The sequence below is a fragment of the Herpailurus yagouaroundi genome, unplaced genomic scaffold (genome assembly GCF_014898765.1).
Source record: "Herpailurus yagouaroundi ecotype Mexico unplaced genomic scaffold, PumYag 355, whole genome shotgun sequence".
In the NCBI taxonomy this organism is placed as follows: Eukaryota; Metazoa; Chordata; class Mammalia; order Carnivora; family Felidae; genus Herpailurus; species Herpailurus yagouaroundi.
Genome location: NW_024412572.1, coordinates 5160687 through 5184130, shown reverse-complemented (window position 1 = coordinate 5184130; position 23444 = coordinate 5160687). Strand labels below are relative to the sequence as shown.

General features: G+C 55.7%; 1 protein-coding gene across 5 annotated transcripts in view; it reads right to left on the bottom strand.

Moving 5' to 3' along the window:
- The window catches only part of TSPAN11 (tetraspanin 11), a 73964-nt gene that overhangs the window by 7480 nt on the left and 43040 nt on the right, over positions 1–23444 (bottom strand). Inside the window, exons 4-8 of one of the 5 annotated variants that reach the window (XM_040462831.1) lie at positions 8360–8434; positions 7364–7468; positions 4371–4529; positions 3911–3997; positions 3640–3757 (exon numbers count right to left, since the gene is read on the bottom strand). In XM_040462831.1, the coding sequence (XP_040318765.1) occupies positions 3680–3757; positions 3911–3997; positions 4371–4529; positions 7364–7468; positions 8360–8434 (504 nt within the window). In that variant the 3' untranslated portion in view covers positions 3640–3679. Of the gene's footprint in view, positions 1–3639; positions 3758–3910; positions 3998–4370; positions 4530–7363; positions 7469–8359; positions 8435–23444 lie in introns of those variants that run through there. The other 4 variants (XM_040462833.1, XM_040462835.1, XM_040462834.1 and 1 more) reach the window with 4 other exon arrangements.

Genomic DNA, 23444 nt, shown 5'->3' with positions numbered 1-23444 from the left:
CACAGAGACCTGGAGTTGGGGTCCTGGCTGGCTCTGCCACGGTGGCCATGTGACTGTTAGCAAGTGACCATGTCGCTGGGCTTGGTGTCTTCAGGTATATGTGAAAGGGGTGGGCACAGTGTTCTCTATCCTAGGTGCACATGTGAATCACCTGGGGAGCTTGAAAAAACACCCAGGCACAGGACTCATCCCATCTATCTGAGCCTGAATCCTTGGCATGGGGCCCGAGCAAGGGTACTTTTCAAATCTGATTGTCATGTGCAGCCGGGGCTGATGGCACTGGCCTAGATAACCGGGAAGGTCCTTCCAGAAAGAAGAGTCTGATTTGGAGGTAACTCCAGACCCCAATTATCCCTGTCAGGTCTGAAAACCAGAGCAGTGATGGCCACACGCCCACGTGGACAGAGGGGCCCTACAGGGTCTTGCTGAAAGGAACAGGTGCACGCAGCAGCGGGGCAGGGACCTGCAGCCCATCACATGCGGGTCTCCCCACTTCAGGGTCCCTGCCAGCCCCCAACCTCTGCCGCGACCTGCAGCCACAGACAGCTTCGTGCTTCACAGGGACCACTGCTGGAAGACTCCAATTGTTAGCAAGTTCTCCAGCCTGTCTCCTTGTAAATTCTACCTGTTATTCCTGTCTGTCCCCCGGTACCTCCCAGGAATGTGCCCTCCCCCACCTGCCTGCCTTTGGGTGGTTAAGGACTGTGATGGTGCCATCTTCTCCCTGGCCCTTGACCTCTCCCACATCTGACTTCCAGGTGCCCTATGGCTCTTGTCGTTCATGTGGGCCAGTGTTCTCAGCCAGGCTGCACACTGGACCCACCAGAGAGCTTCACAAGTATGCTGGTGCCTGGGTGCCAGCCCCAGACAAAGTGATTTAATTGTGCTGGGGTGCAGCCGGGGCCTTGGGCAGTTTTAAAACTCCCCAGGTGGTCCCCATGTGCAGCCCAGGTTGAGGCCTGTGGCCGTGGAGGCTCTGTGGAGATCCTGTCTCCCCCCAGCCTGCTACGATCTAAGCATGTCAGCCCTGGTCCACACATCCACGGGGCAACAAGGGACAGGTTGCCAAATGGCTGGAATCAGGGTTTGTTATGTTTGTCACATCCTCTGCTTGGTGTTCACAGTATGCACAAGACATGCCTCAACATTCTAGAATATGGTGGCACAGGAGTCACACTGAGGCAGGGTTCTTACCAAAATTCATGGAACCTTACAGCCCCAACTCCTGCTTCAACCACAGCAGCACCACCTCATGCTTGTTTAATACTGCGGGCTCCTACATGAGATTCCCATGGGTTATAGAATTCTGCTACTTAAAGGAAGGCTCAACAATGTCCATCTCCTCCGTTCTATAGGGAAGGAAGCCAAGGCTCAGGGAGGGAACATGACTTCCTCAGGATCACATAAGAAGAGGAGAGGTCCTCTGACTTCATAGCAAGGTCTCCTCTAGTCCTGGGGACTAGGGAAACATGAGCCACCACCTTGGCCTTTTATGTCCTGAGCCTTGGGAGTCTCTGAAGTGCCAGGCTGGGCGTGTGTGGGGATACCTACACTGGTGGAGGGTGACTGTGAGCTTAGGGACACGACTGGTGTGAGCCCTTCAAGGCTGGTGGCCAACCGGGACTTGGGCAGCTTGGTTCCAGCATTGGCCAGCAGAGGGGGCTGTAACCAAGGCTTGGCTGCTGCAGGACAGGCTTCAGCCAGAGTCGGTGGAGAATCTGGGCTATGGATGGGGGTCCACAGTAGTGGCTGGGTGAAGCTCTCTCTGAGGGACACTTGGCGCCATTCCACAGAGAGCCCTGGAGGACCGAGACTTCACGATCGGGGATGTTTACAAGGAGGAGGCCCCTCTGCAGCGGGCAGGCACCCTCCTGACAACATGGCCTCCCAGCAGTACTTTCACAGGGTACTTGTTTCACCTTGACCTTGGGCTTGGGGCACTGGCAGACCCACTCCCTGCTCTAGGCCTCACTGCCCCTGTCTTCAGCTTCTCCAGGCTCCCACAGCCAGAGAGACCAGGAGGAAATGGATGGGGAGTGTGGTCCTGGCCTGGTCAGTGTCCATGCACAGCAGGCTCCCTCAGCACCTGAAGGAGACAGCAGGTTTCTGGAAACTTCAGTTGGCGCTGGAGCACAGAGCAGCCCCTTCCTCAGCTCCCACTGGGGTATGTGGGACAGAAGGCCTGCCTTAGGGTCCTGCAAAAGAGGGGCTCTGCTTAATGCCCCCTGGGGCTCCCGGCCTGCATGCTAACTATGGAGACGAAGGGGGAGCTGCTCTGGCCAGGAAACAATGAGGGCTTTTTTGAGAGACAATGTGCCCAGGTGGAGATGATAAAAATAATGATGGTACCATTTATTGAACACCTGCTATCTGCTCATCAGTGACAAGTGATTTACATATATATTGCTAATCCTCTCACCAAACTAGATATAATTAGCCCCATTTTACAAACAAGGAACTGAGGCTCAGAGATGAAATAACCAGCCTGAGGTTGCCTGGTCTCCCCCCCCCCCCCCCCCCCAGGGTCGCGCCCCGTGGGGGGGGCTGCAGCTAGGTCCTCTGAACGCACAGACTGATGTGGGCAGGGAGAGCGGTGATCTGGAAGGAACCCCACACTGGCAGCCTCCCTGAGCCAGCTGCTGATACCAGCCCCTGCTTTGCTTTCCAAAGAAATCTGTGTTGGCGGTTGGGGAGGTGCGGGGTGGGGGGAGGGGGCTGGCAAAAGCAAATGACCAAGAGCCAGGAGACCTGGGTGCCACTTCAGTATGTGACACCCTGGGTAAGTCTTTTCTCTGGGTCTCAACTTTCTGATCTGTAAAATGGGAGCACACTTACTACCTCGCCTGGCCAGGTCTCAGGTCGTGGTGGGGATCTAATGATAGAAAGCACCTGAAACCACTCTGAAGTCTACAGATGGCTGGATAACAACCACTTCCACTGACTGGAGGCCTTCACCCGTGCCCGGCACAGTGAGTGTGTCACACTCATCACCTCGCTCTTCTCTAGACCTTATGTGGTTCGGGAAATGAGCCACATTTTGTGGTCGGAGAAGCTGCGGGCAGGGCTGTAACTGCTCTAAGTCATACAGGAGCAGAGGAAGGGTTCGATCCGGGTCCTCTGAGGTCCCAGCCTCTCACCCCTTTCCTCATCAGTGCAGGTGGTCCCGGGGGTGGGAAGGGTGGGGCAGTGCTGAGCTCCCTCTAGAACCTGCTGGGCCGAAGCAGAGTGCCAGGCAAGGTGGGTGTGCAGGGCCATTGCCCCTGTATCTGCCCCAGCCTGAGGGTGCCATCCTGACTCCTCTGTATGGACCTTTGACTAAAGCAGATCTGAGAGTGACACTGACTTCCTGGGTGGCAGCAGAGGGAGGGGTGGAACAGTGAAACTGAGCAAAAGACATCGCTCAAAGAGCTGGGAGTACAGGGGGAGTGCACATCCACGGGCATGTGTGTGCGCACACACACACACACACACACACACACAGGAATGGGTACTTGTACATGCACACACATATACACACATGCACAAGCACACCTAAATGCACGTACATGCATACAACCCCATGTACACATAGATGCATGCGGGTAATCCATGTGCACACACACACACCCACGTGCACACACAGAGGGTGCATGCACATACCTGAGCCCACACTCACACTCCTCCCAGGTCTCTTACAAGTTCAAGTTGTCCCCCAGGCCCCCAGGCATTTTCCTTCATCTTTTCTGGGGAAGAGAGTGACCATGTGATTCATTCCTGGCTGCCAAGGGCAAGTGGCGAGAAGAGGAGGGGAGGAGAGGGCAGGACAGGGCATGGGTGTGCAGAGGGTCAGTGATTTGTGATCTCTGCCGATGGGAGAGGGGTTCAGAACTCTTCCAAACAACCCCCTCTCCTAATCCGCGCTCCAACTCACCTGCAGACAGGCCACCCCGATGCCCACTGCCCCCATGAGCAGCAGGTGGTCAGCCAGGAACTGCTCCAGCTTGCTGACGCAGCCTCCCTGTAAGGTAACGGTAGGTCATGCACGCCGGCGTGAAGTAGGCGAGGCTGCGGAGGGAAGGGCTGGCCGGTGCTGCATCCACCCCGCTGAGGGCAGGCCAGAGGTTTAATGGGACTGCTCCAGCCTTTCAACTGCCCACAGGCTTCTCGGGTGATTCAGGGGCATGCCATGATGTCTCAGAACCTCCCACCAGTAGCTGCTTGTCCCCAAGCTGCTTCGTGGAGACCAGTAACAGCCCTGTGCAGTCTCACGGCCAATGAGAAAGCGTGTTCTGCTTCTCCCCGCCCCTCTGCCAGAGCCCCCATTTGGGGTGGGGTGGGGGGGGTGGGGTGGGGTGCGCTCTGCATGCCTCAGCTGGAGCTTGGGTGCTCACCTCCACCTTGTAGATGTTGGAGGGATGGGCCCGCTGCCCACAGCGGGCCACAACCGTCTTGCAGCAGCTGTCCGGCACCCGGCGGCCCTCGGCCTCCTGAGACAGGATGTATGCGCTGTGCTGCCAGTCGGCGGAGCTGTTACTTCCACAGCACTTGAACTAGAGGGACAGAAGGAGGCTGGAGGTGAAGACCTGGCAGGAGGCTCCTCTGGTCCCTCCGTGTCAGGGCTGCAGGACTCGTTATTCAAATACTAACTCAAGCACAAATAGGGATTTGTTCTCCCTGCGAATTTTCCCCTTTGCCTGTTTTGAGCAGGGAGCTGGGCTTTGGGGGGCCCTTCTCTCCAGGAAGGTGCAGAAGCTGGCTGCAAGACACCTTATGGCTACCTTCTATCCATGCAAGTCCTTTAAGGAGATTACGCTGGGCATCCTGACAGCAGGGAGAGTCTCTGAGAAGACGGGTGGGGAGATAGATGGAGGTGGGTCCCCGAGAGAGTGGGGCTGTATACCCCAGGAGAGCTCACACCACACGGGGGTGTTTTCCTGGTCACCCAGAGAGGCAGGACCTCAGGAACAGGGACCCAGCCTTGCCAGAGGTTCCTGGACCCTCATTCAGACCCTGAAGCCTCAGAGCCCACAGACCTGTAGGGAGGGACACAGAGTGTCCCAGAGCCACAGTGTGGGCAGATCAGTGTTGACCAGGGGGTGGAGTTGGCGCTGGGTAAGACCTGGGTCATCTGTGCCACTCCAGAGCAGGAAAGCACCAACCCAGGTCTCCAGTGATGCAGACACAACAGGACACTGGTTCTCTCTTGCCCTTGAGTTGAGGGACTGAGAATCCAAGTCCCCGTGTGAGCCACACAGGCAGCTGTTTTGAGACTGTCTCTGATGTGTGGAGGTGCAGGCCGGGTGGGAGGTACGTTCAGTACAGTTAACAGGTGTTTGATAGGCACCTACTATGTGCCAGGAGTGAAGCTAGCACTGGGCTCACACATGAGTAATATGGTTCCTGGTTTTCTCAAGCTTCTCGGTGACTACAGCTTAGTAGGGGAGACATCGGGAGCTGTGGAGAAAGGGGCTAGTGGAAAGGTCCCACAAGGAAGAGGAGGAGGCAGGAGGCAGGCAGAACAGAACAGCACATGGAGCCAGGAACAGCACAGTGTGTGCTAGGTATCATGTGGGATTATACTGCGGTGTGTCCCCGGGCAGGTTATCTAGCCTCTCTGGGCTTCAGTTTCGTCACGTGTAAATGGGGCTCAGGAAGCCCCTCCACACCGCTCTGTGTGAAGACGGCAAGAGGCAATTCTGTGAAGCCCTGAGAAGCGAGCCCTGCAGGGGGGAGCAGTTAGTGACACCCTCTATGCTAAGATCGTTTTGTGAATGCAGGCATGTGGGTGTCATTTACATACTGGGGTGCAGCCCGCAGCCCAGATGCTGGCCTTGGCCTGAAGCCACTGCCTTCTCAGGGCTGCTTCCTCACGCCTAGGATGTGGGCCTGGGCCCAGGCTCCCTCGTGCCCCTCTGGTTCTAACTGTTGCTGGCATGTGTGAGGTCGTGCCCACATGCTCAGGTGCCCATGGAGGAGGCCTGGGGCAGTGATAGATAGTGGCTCCCAGCTGTGCCCTTTCTCATGCTGTTCCCTACTCTCTGACTGCCCCTCCCATCCTTTCTAACTAGGCAAACCCAGGCCCTCCTTCCTGCTTCCCCTCTTGGCCTTCCCAGCTCTGTTCTCCACTCAGAGGGTCCTCCCAGCCTAGCACTGACTGCGTGTGTTGGGCTCCCCAACTAAGGCCCCGAGGGCAGGGATTCAGGCTCAGTGCTTCATGTGGGAGGCCCTAAAAATGCAGACTGAGCTTTGGGCTGACCAGCAGGGTATGTGTGGGCTAAGTGTGTGGGTGTGGATGTGTGTACCTATGTGTACATGAGTGCCCTCAGCCACTATCGCAGAGCACAAGAGACCCCTCTGCACAGAGCCTACTGGGATCCAAGCCAGTCTTGGGGAGACGGAGAAGGTGCCTCCCCAGCTGAGCTAAGATGCTAACCTCTACTCCACTCACTGGCCTGGTATTCCTGGCAGAAAGACCAAGGCCTCAGGCCGAGGGTGGGGTCTGTAGATACAGGATAGAGCAGAGACCACAGGCTAAGGTGGCAGGGAGAAAGGGGACCAGAGTGGGCCGGTAGAGTTTCCTCAAATTTTCAGACGTGAAACCATCAGGATCCTGGAGTCACACTGTTCGACAGAACTTTCTGCAATGATGCAAATGCTTTATATCTGTCCTGTGCAATTCGGTGGCATCTATGGCTATTGGGCACTGGAATGTGGCTAGTGACTGAGGAACTGAATTTTGTAATGTAAATTTAACTAGCTGCACATGGCTAGAGGCTACCATACTGCACAAGGCAGGTCTGGGGGCCATTTGTCCCTTCCCTACTTCTGGCAGGACCACGGGCCTCACTGAAGGGGTCTGCTGAGCCTCTTCTTGGAGGGACCACCTTTCTGTCCTCCAGCGTTCCGCCCCATGGCTCACAACTGGGAAGTTCTTGCAGCAGTCTGGCTGAAATAGCTCTGCCTGTTACAGTTCACTCATATGGGACCTCAGCTGTCAGCCCCCAGAGAAGGAAGAAGACAGCCCTGCTGATGGAAGGAGCCCAGATCCCGGCCAGGAGAGAAGTTCTTCTCCTGACGCAGCCAGCTTCCTGCCCGCAAGGGCCCTAGGGGTGGGACCTGGAGGAGGCAGTCAAGGGGGCCGTGGTGGGGCCAGGGCACAGGAGGAAGAAGGAAAGGGCCAGGATTCAACTTGCCCTTTTCATGGTGGCGGGGACTTCCGCATACGCGATGGTACTGAATGATCAACACGCGCAGTGAGGCTTCATTTTGGAGGCAAATGAAGCTCAGAGAAGGTAAGTAACCTGTCCTGGGTTACACAGACAGGAAGGGACAGAGTCGGAATTTGAATCTGCTTGGCCTTCAAGCCCAGGGGGCGGGTGCTTACATCCTGCTGGAGACGGTCTACTGAGGTTGTGATGTCCGCGGCTCCCGGCTGCCTGTAGTTCTCAGCCAGCGTCCGGGTCAAGTGCTGTTTCAGTTCATCACTGAGCTGGAGAGAGTGGAGAGGGAAGGTGGCATCAGCAGAACCACTCACCCTGGCCTCATTCTCCAGGCCCGCTCCAAAGCCAGGCCAGCTAGCCTTGAGCACCACGGACTTGGAATGGTGTGAGGGCAGAGGTTCCCCAGCGTAATGGGAGCGTCGTAGGAGACCGCTCAGAACACAGAGTTCATGGAGAGATGTTGTAAAAGCTGGGGCCAGGCAGGTGATGGACAGAACTGAGAGGCAGGCCGGGGAGGGGATGGCTCAAAGCTGGTGGGAGGGCAATGAGGCTGGGCACAGGGGGTGCTTTTAAATAAATATCTTTTTCTCATTTTGATTATGAGGTGACATTCACAATATTTACAGTTGTTATCCTATGGGCACCCATCAGTTGTACGTGCTGCCTTAAAACAACCAGTGCAGGCATCTGTCTCACCCTGGTCATGACCTCAAACCCCTGGTTCACAGCAGCCAGTGGGAGGAGACCCGACCGGCTACTTCATCCCTGTCTGCTGCAGGCAGGCAAGGCCCGGTGCTGTCTTCATAGTCTGGCAGGTAGCCCCGGCCCCAGCCTTTCTCCTTGGATGCCCACTTGCTAGGTTCATCCTCTATCTCTGCTTAGGAGGGGAGAGAGACCACCCCACCTCCCACGGGGCATTCCCACTCCCCAGCCCCCATGCCAAATAAGTCAGCATCAACAGATAGGGCAGAGAATTGCTGGAAGCCAGACAAGAAGTAGGACCCAGGTATACTGAGGATTGTTGGGGCCAGGGACATGAGACCGCCCTCTGTGTCACTGCCGAGCTTTAGCTCCCCCATGCCTCTGCACCCCGCCCCACACTGTTGCCTCCAGGGCAACAGGGGGCACCGATGGGGAACGCAGGAAGAGGGTCTACTCACCCTCTGGTAGTACATGTGGGCCAGGACCCCTGCCACCAGCTCCACGAGGAAGATCGCCAGCAACAGGCAGAAGTACTAGGAGCAAGGAGGAAGGTGGTCACCACGGGGATCAGGCCTGGGTAGGCACACAGTGCTCCGGGACAAGTCTTCCCAAAGCAGTAAGGGGAGGCAGGGCGACCTGCCAGGACCCCATCACCCACCCATACCATCTTCCCCCTCTTCCCGGCAGCTCTGGGCATGCTCACCTCTCCCAGCTGCTGGCACAGAGTTCCCCACTCACCCCCTCACCCACTGGGCTTCTGTCAGTGTGTCAATCCATCCATCCATCCATCCATCCATCCGATACTTATTAAATACCTGCTACATGCCAGGTATTGTAAGTAAGACGGTTACCGCCCTCAAGAGTTATTGGTGGTGGGGGTATAGGTAAGTGATTACAATGCTGTGTTACAAATGTTACTATGGGGCAAGACCTAGGTGGGGGGGAGGGCAGTCAGAGAAGGCTTCCTGGAGGAGGGGACACCTGAGTCCTTGAAGGATGAGCTACCAGGTGGAGAAGGCAGGAAGCATGTGCCAGGCAGAGGGGAGAGCCCTGTGTGAAGCCTGGAGAGTGCAGAGGGCGTGGGGCGTCTGAGTTCTGGGAGTGGAGAGAGCTGAAGAGCCTGGGAGTGTAGGGGTGGCTGGGCAGCGACCAAGGCTCAGGAAATAGCAAAGGCAGTGCCCTGTGAAAGGCATGGGTGTGTTTTCCAGGCCTTCACGGCCCTGCAGGGGTTTCTAAATTCCTGACACAACTACTGCCTGGCCTCCTCCAGACTCGGGGCCGCTCTGCACGCTTCACAGCCTGCCGGCTGTGTTCCTGGCTGTGCTCTCTCTGCCGTGACCTCCCTCCTAGTTTTAGTCAGGAGGCTCCGGGACACTGCTCCATCCTGGTGTGTTCTTGTGGGGGCCCACAGGTCAAAAATGCATGTCAGACCCACGTGGCTAGGAGGGCATGGCAGGGGTGGGGGTGGTGGTGGAGAGGAAGCAGGCTCTAGGCAGGGAAGAGGGAAAGAGGGAGTGGGGAGAGGAGGCAAAGCAGTGGGGTGCTGCTGCCTGAAATTAGCCCCGTCTGGGGAAGCCTAGCCCCCCTCCCCATGAGCAGTGGTTGGGGTTGTCTCCCCCCCACCCCAGGTACCGCCCATCTGCCTGGCTATAGTCATTCAAATCACTGGATTCCAGGGAATGTTCAGCCTGTGTCTGAGCTCTGAAATTCCAGGGCTCTTCAGCAGGGGTAGGGATGCAGCAGGAGGGCATGGGAATGGGAAAAAGGCGCAGGGCAGGAGCCACAGGGCCAGTTCAGAGGCGACGTGAGTCCCTGAGGCCTTGCCTGACTACCTCCCAGAGCCCAGCATGGGGCCTGGCATGGGCAGGACTTAAACACAGGGGGAGGAGAAGGTATTCCTTTTCATGAAGATCATGAAGAACATTCCATCCGGGGACAGGGCTTCCTTTTGAGTTACATGAACTGTGCACCTACCCCACGGCCATCTTATTGAGCCCACGGTCTGCCAGGCTCAGAGCTGCCCACCATCAGGAATGAGGGAAGCTTTCCTGTCTCTGAATCATGGTGGCTGCCCTTATCATCTGTGGGGCCCAAGGCAAGAGTACAAATGGAGGTTCCTGGTTTGCCCTTCCCCACCTACCCCGGGCTCAATGCCATACAAGGAAAGGCCTCTGGCCTGCATGTCCAAGCTCAGTCCATGCACGGCCAGGATCAGGCACCCCCTGGCCATCCCTGGATGAGGATGCACAGAAAGCTGGGTGTGGTGGCATGTGGGGGACACAGCAGCCTCGTCACCCTGTGCAGGCTCTGAATGGAGACTCAGGCTGTCTGCGAGCTCCTGGGCACCCGGATCAGGTCTAGAAGTGGGGAAGGGAGTTGCAGATCCCACGATGGCACACTCCCTGGGCCTCATTGACTTTTTATGCCACGGGGAGGGGTCTGGAAGTGTTCCATGTGCCTGGGACTAGGGAGGGTGTGGGATGGTACCCAGGTGAGGCAGGAGGCTGGCAAGGGGTCTGTGGATGGGCCCTCTGCTTGCTGAGCCTCTGAGATATAGGGCCTGGAAACCTGAAGAATGGTGGCGGAAGTCAGCTGACTCAGGTTTGGGTTGGGCTCTGCCACTTCCAGGCTCTGGATGGGCAGCCTGGTGTGAGTTACAAAAATGTGCTCCCATGAGAACATGTGTGGCTGAATTCTGACCTTCCTCAGGCCCCGTACAGGACGCAGCATCTGGGGCCATATGCAGTGGCTGTGCCTGTGGGACTGAGCCTGTGGGTGGGCATAATGGCATCACAGCAGTCCTGCCTATCCCGAGGGGCTGAAAGGACCCAAAGGGAGGGGATTCCACTTCACGGTGGTCTGAGCTGCTTCCTGCTCCCGGAGCCTGTGTGTGACAGCATGAGGTGAGCCAGGCTTGTCAGCCAGCTGCAGGCGCAGTGGCCTGGGCCAGTCCCTCTGACGGCCCCCAGCAGCTTTGCGGACGTCCTGACTTGGCCGCCCATCCTGCTCGCTCCAAACTGCCCTCCGCTCCCCCTGACCCTGCTACTCTGAGGCCGACTCTCCTCCTGCCACACAGGACCCTGCATGCAGTGACTGCCGGCTGGATGCTCCCAGGCTCCCTAGGTGCGCCCCATGTGCCTTCTGTGGTGTGGCCGGAAGACGTGAAGGAGCCCGTGACTGAATGGGAGGATGCGGGCCCCTGGCGGCTGGGAGGGCAGCATCTCGGTGTCTTGGCACCTTCCCTATGGGGGGGCGGGAGAGGCTCTTCTCCCGATCGCTGATCACCCATCACCGATCACCAGGGGCTGTCAGCCGAGAGTCACGCGGGCTGGTAGTCATGAAGACTTGGCAGTGTCGTGCTGCTCTCCCGGGACGTCACTGCCGTCGTTGCTATTGACACTGGGCTGGGAGGAGGGTTGATGGGAAGGGAGAGAAACTGAACCACATCCCTGATGTAATGGCAGCCTAAATTAGTACATGCCAGCCCCTCAAAACGGTTTGGAGGCATCAGACAGGCTCCCCAACCTGACGGAGTTGTCAGGAGCGGGGAGAGTGCTGCCTCCAGCTGTTCAGAGGCCCTTGGGAGGGAAGTGAGGGCCAGGCGGGGGCTTTGGGGGACCGACGCGGGGTGCCAGGGAGTGGGCCGGCTGGGTGCTCGGTGGGCATGGGTGCAGCTTCGGTGGCAGGAGGGGCTGTAGGTATGTGACTCACCCGGGCGGGGGTGGCCCTGAATCACAGCTCCAGTGCGACAGTCCTCGGGGAAGCAGGCAAAAGGTTGTGCTTGCTGGGATCCCCCTGCACTGAGGGGCCTGGCAGCCCTGCCTCTGGGCAGTGGGGCCAGGCTGGTGGGGGGCTGCCACGTGACACAAGTGCCTCGCCTCTGCTGCTCCACCTTTTTCTTTACCAAGCCTTCCTGATGTCCAGCCAAATCATCCCAGTACTCCTACGGCACAGGCTAGCTGGCCGCCAATCTGCAAAGCACTCCTTCTGTTCCTGCACACGGTTCCCTAAACACCGCCCAAGCCTTCCAGCCTCCATGTATCTGCCCTCAGTGTTCCCCTGCCTGTCCCTCTATCACCGGGCTCGGTCATGGCCTCCACGAAGCCCTCCCTGGGTCCGCAGTGGGTGCCAAGCGCCCCCGTCCACGCGCCTACAGTGCTGCACCTGCCTCCACCTTCTGACACAACTTTCAGCGCGGCTCCTTCTCCTCGACTAGACTCAGAGCTGCCCCTGTGCCCTCCCCTCTGTCTGCCACACTCTTCCTCACGGGCGGGCTGAGTGACGTATCCGTACCTACTGCTCTGTAGAGGTTATCATTGCCTCAGATGTTGTGACCCCGTCTCCCCAGAACGACTGTGAGTTTCTGGGGAACAGGGACCACATCTCAGGTTCTTCTGGCCTCAGTGCCTGGTACGGGGTTGGGTCTAGAGGCATGCTCAGTAAACAGCCCAGATGAAGACCTGTGAGTGCACATCGTAATAAGCATGCCGTGAGTTGAAGGGAACTGGCTGAAGCTGGCAGCCCCAGGCTTGGGGGCAGGAGTTTAATCTTGTTCTGATGTGTGGGTGGTATGGAATTATTACTGTGGTTTAATTTATACCCCTGGTCCCCAATCTAGCATGGTTTTTCCCCCAGGGGACATTTGGCAGTGTCTGGAGACTGTTTTTTATTGTCACCACTGGGGTAAGGAATGCCACTGGCAGCTAGTGGGTAGAGGCCAAAGATGCTGCTGAAAGTCCTACAGTGCCCAAGTCAGGCCACCTGGCAAAGGATGATCCGGGCTAAAATGTCACTAGTGCCAAGGTTGAGGAACTGATTTGCACATTTAACTTCAGATTCTGAGGCCGCTGCTGGGACTTGACTTGCATAGGATTTCCCCTATTCACTATGGGAGATGTGAAAAAGAAGATCTGAGGAAGGTGGTCTAGTTCCTGAGAAGCCTGAAACTGAACACAGACAGAAACATGTGGGGCGGTTACCGTGTACCTGCCTCTGAGGGCACTTTGTGGCAGGAAGCTGCTCACCCTGACTCTAGGGAGGATCAGTGAAGCCAACAGTGCTTGGGATCAGCAGCTATTATAGGGATGTGATGGGCCCAGGTGCACCCTGGGGTAGTCAGTGAATTTCTTGGTTCTTGACAGCACTGTTTCCTGAAGCTGCTAGGTACCTACTGGCTTGCCCAGGCTTCCCTGGGCTAAGGAGGGATGTGTTGCCCTTGCCTGTAGGAAACATGAAAACTGTCCTATTTGAATGAAAGCCAAGATTTCCTGGGCCCTGTGCTGTGTAGGGCCCACTCTCTACCAACAGAGCCCACTACGCTCATGACGGGCTGCTAGAATTCCCGGACTACAGCCGAAGAGGTGCGCCTGGCTTGCGTCTCAACAGCGGTAAAAATGTAGTTTTCCTATAGTGAGAATGGTGGCAAAATAGCCCTTCCACAAAAAAGGGGGTGGGGGGGGAGAAATTAATCCCTCCTTGGCAGAATCAGTGCCTCACTCACGGCCCACAGTGCAAACGGTGGGCGCTCCATGACAGTAATGGCCAAGGTTTGCCAGCTCTCCCCAGGTGCCGGCCCCTCTGGTGAGCACATCTCATGACAGCTCCCAACCACCCTCGGAGATGAGCGTAGCATTACTCATCATGTTGCCGTGTGAGCACCGACGTTAGCCTCGTTGTAACCATGAGGCACATGCATGGAGAGGCGAAGCCGTTTGCGGTCACATGGCAAGAGCATGGCTGAGTCCAGCTGAGTCCAGAAACCAAACTCAGGGATTCCAGCGGCATAACTCTGTGCACTTACTTGCTGGGTGCTGTCGTGCCCACTACAGAGCAGATGGCTGGGTGGGTGGGCTCCCTGAGAGCACTTGGGGTGGCTGTGGTTAGGGGGATCCTAGCCTCATCAGATCCTAGAGTCTGCACAGCTGTGCAGCACTCCCCGTGTGTGTGTGTGTGTGTGTGTGTGTGTGTGTGCGCGCGCGCACACGCGCGTGCAGGGCCCTACACACAAGCGAAGCCTCAGGCCTCCCTGCTTTTGCCCTCTGTGCCCCTGCCTGGGACTCGCTGTCCGGACTGTGTCTGTGCTGCACAGCTGTTAGCCATCAAATCGCAGCTTAGGGGAGGTCTCCCCAAAGCCCTCTCTGTGCCAGAAGTTCCTGACCGTGACCTCATTGCCAACATCCTTCTTTCTGAACCTCTGTCAGACTCCAGGGTCACATGATCGTCCTGCTCCCCAGGACTGTGTGTCCTTTGATCCTTGTTTGCCCTCCTGCTCTGACCTGTATCTTGTTCTGTCTTCACAGTCCCTGGGCACCTTGGTGTGAATTGGACCCACCCTGCCCTAACTCCTCCCTGACCTTCAGCCCCACTTTGGTTTTTGTGACTGGCTGGCCCCTGCACTCAGGGCTGCCCCCAGTCCTTCCAGAAGCAACTACTTAGTCTTGGTCTGATAGAAACCAGGAATGAGACTTCTAAAAAAAGTTCTTATAGCCTCTATCCCCAGAGCTCCCCAGAAGAACTATGCCACTTCGAAATATGCCAAAGTGAATCCTAAATGTACAAGAAACCAGTTTGGTAACAAAGAATGGGACCCAAACATTCATCTTCCCTCTGTACCATCTACCAAAGTTTTTTTTTTCTTTAATTCTTTAATGGTGCAGTTTGAACTAGAACTGAAGTTGGACATTTTCTAGAACTATAGATCCAAAGCAAAGCTGGAACAGCACAGTACTCTCTGAACCAAACCAATACTTTCTTTAATGAGAGGTTCTGCAGGAGCTTTGCGGAAATATATCTCATTGTGACATGAAGGGGATTAATTAGAAATTGCATCTTCAGATGGGCTAATACTGCATGGGGGCAAGCTGAGCTCCAAATAAAGTTTCTGAGGCAGATTCACTGGTACATGATGAGCCCAGGTAACTCAGCTCCGGCTGGTGCCTTCCTTGCAGTACGTTTTAAGAACTTTCTACGATTGGACTTCCGGAATTCCTCACTGGGCTGATTCTGCCACAAAGGAGGGAACCTCGCTGAAGCTCTCCTCCACTACCCCCTCTGCTATTCTGCATAATCAGAGATGGAGACTAAGCCAGAGATGGAAAACTGAGAAGGCTTGGTGCCTAGGAAGGTGAGAATGGGCTGGGGTGAGGGGTGGGAGTCGAGGCACCAGCCCCTTCTCAGAGCAGTGTGGCAGAAGAGGAGAGGAGACTCAAGATGCTACCAACATTAAGTTGCAGGGAGAGGGGCGCCTGGGTGGCTCAGTCGCTTGAGTGTCTGAATCTTGATTTCAGCTCAGGCCATGATCCCAGGGTCATGGGATTGAGCCGTGTCGGGCTCTGTGCTGAGTGTGGAGCCTGCTTGGGATTCTCTCTCTCCCTAAAATTAAAAAAAAAAAAATTTCAGGGAGAAGAGTGCAGCCTGAGGTCCTAGCTTGGCCGTGTATGAGAGGGTTACAGCAGCATGCTGTGGGAGGGTCAGGGAGCTGCCAACAGCTGAGGCTGTTTAAGCGGCAATGACCTCAGGGTGCATTATTTTCTGGCAATTAACCAGTGGCTGGAGGCGGTCAGGACTCAGAGGTGCAGCTGCCGGACTGTTATTGCAGAGAAGAGAGGATGTGGGCTTGAGAGCCTCAAGTTATTCCTGTAACAAGATGTCACTGTTGGAAGGATGAAGGTGACCTCTACCCCGGGGAGCCCCAGCCCAGGGCTCACAGCCCCGGCCAGCTGGCACTCCACCTAGTCGTGCTCTACAGGCTGTGCAGAGGATGCTAGTATGTGTTCTGACTGAAGTTAATGTTCAGTTCTGGCCTAGGGGACTGGGAGCAGAGGAGTGGACCAGGGCTGGGGTAGTGAAAGCTGGTCGAATCAGTGATGGGAGAGTTGAGGACAGTGGGGCCTGGGGAGGCAGGAGGCATTCAAGGGACACATCAAGAGAATGCAGCTGAGGCTGTCCAAAGTCCAAGCCAAAGTGCTGGGGTCCAAAGATCACATTGTGGGTGGGGGTGGGGTCAGGAGGGGAACAGAACCTATAGCTACGAGCCAAAGACAGGAGTCCACTGGATTTCAAGCTAGGGCTGCTAGGAGTGCAGGCCGATGGGCTAAGACAGCAGGATCTAGAGGGGCAGGGGCCTGGCCTGCTGGCTGCCAGAAGGAGGGCCAGACTCCTCTCAGGGGCCACAGCCTAGGGATGCCGGAGGGATTTGGGCATGGGGGAAATGGCCGACTGCTGCTGTCCCTCGGAAGGACCTAGATGTCCCTGTTGGTGTCTTCTCCCAGGCTGTGGGAGAAATGTGGTGCAGCCCGCAGGCAAATAAGATAGAGCATGGGGACAGGGTAGAACCAAGGAGGCAACTGGGGACGGGGTTCCCAGTGGTGTAATTCGAGGACAGGGCTGGCAATGGGGAAGAAGGGAAGGCTGAGCAGGAGAAATCCCTACCAAGCCTGGATGTTAGGAAAAGTCCTGGGGCTCAGAGAGGTCAGAGGCTCTGACCAGATGGAAACAGGAATTGAAACCACCCACAGGGTTCTCGGTCTTTTGATACAGGTGTCTTGTGTTCCTCACTAGACTCCAGCCAAGGACTGGGCTGCAGGCCCAATCATGTCTTCCCTTCTTATGCTGCCTTGCGCCCAGCAAAAATTCTGGGAATGTGCTAGAAATGCTTGTTGAGGTTGATGGCAGCCCCATCGATGGCACATGGAGAATGAGTTGCAGGAAACTGCAGGGAGGAGGTGGAGGGAATTAAGTGGCTGTAAAACCTGTTCCATCTAGAAAGTTGCTGTTACAGGTAAGCGGTGATCATTTAAATCCACTGCAGCCTGAGAAAGGTGCATCTTGAGCCCAGAATGGTGCTGGTCAGAGAAAAGGGGTGTTACACAAGGTGCCCTGGCCTGGGAGTCTGGGTCCAGTGTGCCTCTGAGACAAGATGCTGTGTAACCCTGGGCGAATTACTCACCCTTTCTGGTCCTTCTGCATAAAATGTAGGGCTTGGATGGGAAAAATGTCTTGGTGCCACAGTTTCATCAGTCTGTGCAGTGTTGGGACCTTGCCTCCTCTGTCCTGGCCTCCTGCTTCCTTGCAGGGACAGCTAGAGGGACACCCTGGCTCCTCTCCTTACTCACTGCCTGTCCTATCTGCTGAGGGGGCCTTCCTCCTTCACCTCGGGGCCAGCCTGTCCTCAGGATGCCACATTCTCTGTTCTCCACCATGTGGCAAGTACAGTGAGGCAGTTCTTAGAAAGGTGTGTACCCCGATCTCAACCACAGCTGAAGGGCTGCTACGGCTTCCAGCTGCAGCTATAAAGCCACATGCTCCAATCACCTTTGTTAGCCGTGGAGATGACCTTTCACTGCCATCTCTCTGCCTCCTGGGCCTTATTTTTCAATGGATTGTAAACTCCCCCAAAACCTCAGTGTGATGTGTGGGGAGACGGAGAAGGGCACTGAATGTCACCGTGGAGGGGGGGACTTTCCAGGAGGAGCATGTCCAGACAGCCATCCAGCCACCACTCCCGTCCCCATCCCAGGGACACAGGGTGGCTGCGACTCCGAGGCGTGCCACTACTCCAAGATGGGAACGGGGTGTGGCTCAGAAAGCTCACCTCATCGGTGGGAAGTGGGTGGTTCCTGGTGGGGGGGGGGTCAGGGAACGAACCTCATCAGAACAGGACAGTACCGACGGCCCACAGCAGCCTCAGCAGCTCCCTGGGTGGGGCCTCGGGAGGAGGAGACCATTCACTTGGGATCAGTTTTCCTCAGCTGCCAGCCCACTTCTAGGCCCCTTACTGGGTGTGTGCTTGTGGAATAAGATTCAGTTTAACACCAGTGGGAGGGAAAGGTCACTGGGAAGGTAGAAACAGCTGCATGGAGGCACAGCCTTCCAAATAAGTTGGGAAGGGCTATCTGGGGTTCAGATCACCTGTGCCCACAGTCATCAGGGCACACATGGACCATGCCTCCTTAGGTGAGAGGGACTATCTAGCATGTCTCTTTCTGTTATGTGGCTAAATTCAGAATCTGCTAAGGAAAGGAAGCAGGAACCGAATGACAAAGAGGCAGTGATCCCGAGCTAAGCTCTTGGATTTGGGATGCAAACAGATGCTGTTTAGCAACCATCCCCTGTCCTCCTGCAACAGAAACACACAGACATGTAAGCATGCACGCACACGTGCACGGTATACACACACTCTCTCTCTTTCTGAGCTCTGAGCCTTGCTTGGGCCACAGCTGGGGGTGGGGACACAGAGAGCCCCCACTACGGGGTGATCATCTACCCGCACATAACTGAGTTGAACTTTCTCCAAATAGGCCAAAAAATTTTCTTTCGTGCACTAACAGAGCTGCTTTCTACCACACTGCCTGCACCTTGAAGCTTGACCTTCACTTCTGAGTGGATCAGGTGACAGCAGCCGGGTAACTGACCCCAGATCTCAAAATGCTTCCCTTTTCACCTGGAATGCAAACCATAGGTCCTGGAGCACAAGAAAGGCAAGTGCCCATTTCCTGTGTTGGAAGCATCCAAAAGGGGGGGGGGGGGCTGCTGTGCAAGGCTGGCCTGGGACAGTAAACAGGGCCTGGATCAAGACTTGGGTGTTGACTGGGCTTTGCCAGTTCCTGGCTACGTGACCTTAGGCAAGTCTATCTCTCTCTTTGGCTAAGGAGATGGGTGGAGGGTTCATGTCTAAGGCACCTGGCAGTCCCTCCTGCATAGCCCCTGAACTAAGTAAGGCCATTGAGAAGGAAGCTGATGGGAAAGACTTGCTGAGGTCTTGAGGGGAAGAGGCGCCACACTCCACCAGGCAGCTGTGGCTGTCCAGCATACAACAGGCCTTTCCAGAATGAACCCAGCAGGACCCAGCTGGGAGAGGCAGGGTCCAGGCTGACTGTATGGGTCTCCTGAGCAGCCCTCTTGCCTCAAAGCAGACTCCTGACTTCCTGAAGAGCCTTGGCAAGAGTCCTCTTGTCCATTTCCTGCTTCCACTGCACCAGACCATACAGGACCAGGAAAGGCTCTCTTGTTCTGATCGAGAGGAGCTGGGGTTCTCAAAGCCCTGGCTGCAAGATCCATTCTTTTGAAGCATTTGGGCAGCTGACTCAAAGGTCAAAGTGTTACCAAACAGATGAGGCTATGACCATTCTGGCTGGGCGGCTGATGAACACGAAGGTAATGGGAGGCTGAGAAATGGGCAATGGGAACACACAGTCAACATCCCAACCCCCACCCCGGCTCTGCCTACCACCCCCGCCAGGGAACTGGGGTCCTTCCTCCATTCCCAGCTTCTATCGAGAAAGAAGTTGTAGGGGCCCTGGGAGTCATGGCCCTAAGAATAACTCCATTTATTTAGATTCCTTCTCAAAGGAGCTTGGTCATGGTGATGGTGATGTAAACGATAATTATAGCCACATTTTATGATCTTTACATAATGTGGTGACTTATTTCCTAAGCCTCAGAATGCTCTCTCATTCTCCACATACCTTACCCCCAGATAAAGACAGGGATAGGAGTGGCCAGGGGTGGCCGAGTGACTTCCCCAAGTCCCAAAGTAAGTTGGGCAGGCAGCGCTACAACTTGCTTTTGAACCAGTCCTTAATTCTAGACCTTACTGCCCTGGACAACCAGCTCCAAACTGCAATCTGGGGTCTCCTCGTTTTCAAGAATTGGTTCTAGCACTTCTTACTCTTTAATCCATCCCCTAAATGTAAAAGAGCCCCTCACAAAGACCCGTTTAGCCTGAGCTATCCATCATAATCTTCATGTGGCTTAAGATACAAAAGTTTTCAGAGTCCATATTCAAAATTCTAAAAATACCCCTTTCTTTTGATCAGGGTAGCATCTGTCCTGGCCATCGGCCTTAGGCTGAGCTGGCCTGAATTATCTGGCTCCCTCATGCAGCCTTCACTGAAACAGAAGATCTGGTGTGAATAATTTAAACCTCATTCTCTTTCCCCTCTACCGATTTCCCACACCACGCCGGTCGGCATTTCAGCGCCCGCAAAGATGTGCTATTCCTGTCCCTGATAAGTGCTGCCTTCTTGGGAAAGTGACTTTGGGGGCTGCAGAGGTGCCAGGAGGAAGGGCCTGGACCAGGAAGGACGTGGCACTGTGTGAGCTGGACCACCCACTCTGCAAAGTTCTCAGGGAGCGTTTGATGTCTGGCCTCGCCCTCCTCCTGGTCCAGGCTGGACGCACATCATTCGGATGCCTGGTCTTTCGTCTTTCCCTTTTCTCTTTGGGGACCACTTTGTGTAGAGCTAGGCTTGCTGCATTTCTCCTTTGGAGTCTCCTTCAGCCATTAGCTGATGAAAGATTTCAAAAGGAAGTTAGATAAGGAAGCGAAAAAATGAAATGAGAGCAGCAAGGAGCCTCCGGGAACCACAGGACACTTTGAAACTGCCTTAACCACGTCACTTGCCTCCAAAGGGGGGCCTGGGTTGAGAAATTCCTGCATGTCTCAGCCACCTTCTTGGTTAAACAGTCAGGTGCTCAATAACTCCGGGGCTGACAGGCCAGAATGTGGGTTACTCAGAAGCACTGCTTCACCTGTGTTCTGTCCTTAGGATGGTTCCGTCTTTGGTTCTTTCAGTGGGGGTGGGGGATCAGGGAAAAGCAAAGAGAGAAGACTCCAGGCTTCGAGGTTTGCTGTTTGCTACAGTGCTGTGCTCACACCCCTAGACTTCTGGGCTGGTGATGTGTCCGGTTAGGATGGTGGACCACAGAGGTCAGATGTGTTGTGTCAGTTCTGTTGGGATGAAAGTGAGAGCAGGCAAGGGGCGGGGGGGGGGGGGGGCGGAAGGTGGGGCTGAGAACAAGGAAGGCATCTAGCACCAGCCCGTCCAGCAGTCCCTGTGTTCCCAGCCCTGCCTTGAGGCCCAGGGGGACGAGAAAACCTCTAACTTGTTGACCCTGTGGAGCTCAGAAGGGCGAGCCAAGAGGTAGATGTGCACCATCCTACAGGCAAGCCTGGCCTTCCAGAAGTCCCCACGTCTTCCCCGCCCAGCCCTGGCTGCAGAGCTTGGTCCCCTCCAGGCGGGCTGTGACTGGAGGCTAGAAGACATCAATTTTCTTAAGGGCTCAGCTGGAGGGGGGGACAGGCCTGGCTAATGGATGGTATTAAGACAGGAGTGAAGAAGAGGGGCCTGTGGTGTGTGGCTCACAGATCAGAATGCTGTCAGTTACTGACCCTTAGGCTTTCCTTTTGGTCTTTGAGAATGCCAAAAGCTCTTATGATTGGGCCGCTCTCCAGAGAAGTCAATAAAGCTGAGTATCCCCCATCAATGCCCATACTCCCCAGTGTAGTGTCTTTAGACCAGAACCTCTGGAAGGGACCCGATGTCCCTCAAGTTCCCTTCCACATGAGGCATCCTCTGACACACACTGCTCTTTCCATACTATAATGAGAGCAGGGGCCACTTCTGCCGCCCCCTGGTCTCCTGCCCTAGTATTCTGTCTGGGCCCCACGGAGTGCTCCCTCCTGTGCCCACTCAGATCTCTGAGATCACAGGACAGATGCTCTGTGCTGACGTCCACGGGTAGGGAGAATGGCATGTCCCTCTGCCCACATTGCCTCCTGTGCCTCTGCCTCCCACCCTGCTTGGCCTCCCTGTGATGGGGATTCTTGGCGGCAATTCTAACAGACTGGCCTTCCCAGTTCAGCTCCAGCCCTTACTCATTCCACATCTCCAGGGCCAGCTTGCTCATCTGCATGGTGGGGTGAACAACGCCTTCTGAATGGGAGCACTGGCCTGGGGGGCCAGACCTAGCTGCTCACTAACACGATGGTCTCCAGCAAATTGTTTAACCCCTCTGTGGCCCAGCTTCCTCACCTGTAAAATGCACACCATAAGAGTAAACACCTCATAGGGCTGGGTGAGGATTAAGCGAGCTAAATTCAGCAGTGTTTAGAATAGCACTCGGTGCACAGAAAGTTCATGAGCATTTTGACTTTGCAGGGCGGCTGTTGTAAGGACAGAGGGAGGTGGCTCTCAAAGAGCCATGCCCATCTGTGTTATAACTGCACGCTGGGGTGGAATGCAGGGGGCTGTCTCCCTGGGCTGTAGGGGACCACTGGTCTTAGGAGCTCCTATGGTACCAAGACAGATGGCTCCAACTGAGAAGCAAGGTTCCCAAGTGAGGGCTTCTGCCTTCCTTCCTGGGCTGGAGAGGTGAGTCCTGTTTCTTCCACAAGATTAGCTGGTGTTAGGAAGGGGCAGCCGGTGATGACCCAGCTCAGCAGCCTGCCTCTGCGGGCCAGAGGGCCCAGCCTGAAGCCCGGGGCCCAGCTGAAGGCCCCACTTCCTAAAGGGCTGAGCAGAGCAAAGGTGGACTCCCTGAGAATGGAGGGATCAGGATTCCTCTGGGCCCAGCTGCACTGGTCCCCATAAGGGCTGGCACCTCCTCCCGGGCCGCATCACATGCCCAGTCACTCGGTCATGTCCCGTGTCTTCATTCGGCTAATGCTGATCAGATCAGGGATGTCCAGCAGGCTTATGAGGACTCATGCGAGGCCACGTGAGGGATGGCTGGCAGGTGTGGGGCTGGCTCATGGTGCACCTGTCCCACTGCTGGAAGGACGGCTCACGTCACAGCCCACTGTGGGACTTTACCCCACTGGTGTGCCACCATCCATGTGACCTGCACCTTCGCTCCAGGCTGTCCCTCAGAGCAGAGTTAAAGACTTTTTCTAGGCAGGGGAGAGCCATCCTGTGGAGCCTGTGCACAGGCGCTTTTGTATCCAAAGCTGAAAAAGTAGGTCACCGCTGGTGAGAGTGACTTCAGGGGACGGCCCCTCCACGGCCTCCCGCTCCCTTGGTTGGATGCACAAGGGTACGGGGAAGCAGGGTGGGGAGAGCACAGCCCTTCGAGGCTTCGTCCTGCGACCTGATTCCATTCAGGCTCAACCTGATTTCTCACTAAGCCTTGGATTGGTTCTGGCTCTGGCCCTTTCCTGCTAAGTCCACGTGTTCTGTAGCCTCCCCTGCTCCCACTGAGCTTGGTCCTCAGGAGATTAAAAGAGGGGAGATGTCACCCAGGTGCCAGGGAGCCTACCCTGGCAAAGTGTCCTTGGGAGCAAGGGGGTGGGTCTGGCTTCTGCCCCTGCCAGTCCTGCCTGGTTTTCTTTCCTGACACGATGAACCGGCTATGGATGGACAGTCTTCCCGGCTTCAAGGAGCTTGTGCTGCCCACAACACCACCCGTGAAATCCTCTTGACCAAACAATCAAACCTACATCTGATCATGCTTCTAGATTCAACTGCCTGGAGGACACGTCACAAGGATATCATCAGAAATTCCAGACTGGGAGAAAGCATAGGAAAGATGATCTTGTTCCTTCAACAAATAATTTCTAAGCAAAGACAGAAAGAGAGAGAGAGAGAGAGAGAGAGAGAGAGAGAGAGAGAGGTGGTATTGCTGAGAGACTGAAAGAGACCCAAGAGACAAACTGCCCGAACTTAATTTTTTAAAAAATTGTTTTTTGAGAAAGAAAGTGCGAGCACAGCAGGGGCAGAGAAAGAGGGGGACACAGGATCCGAAGCAGGCTCTGTGCTGACAACA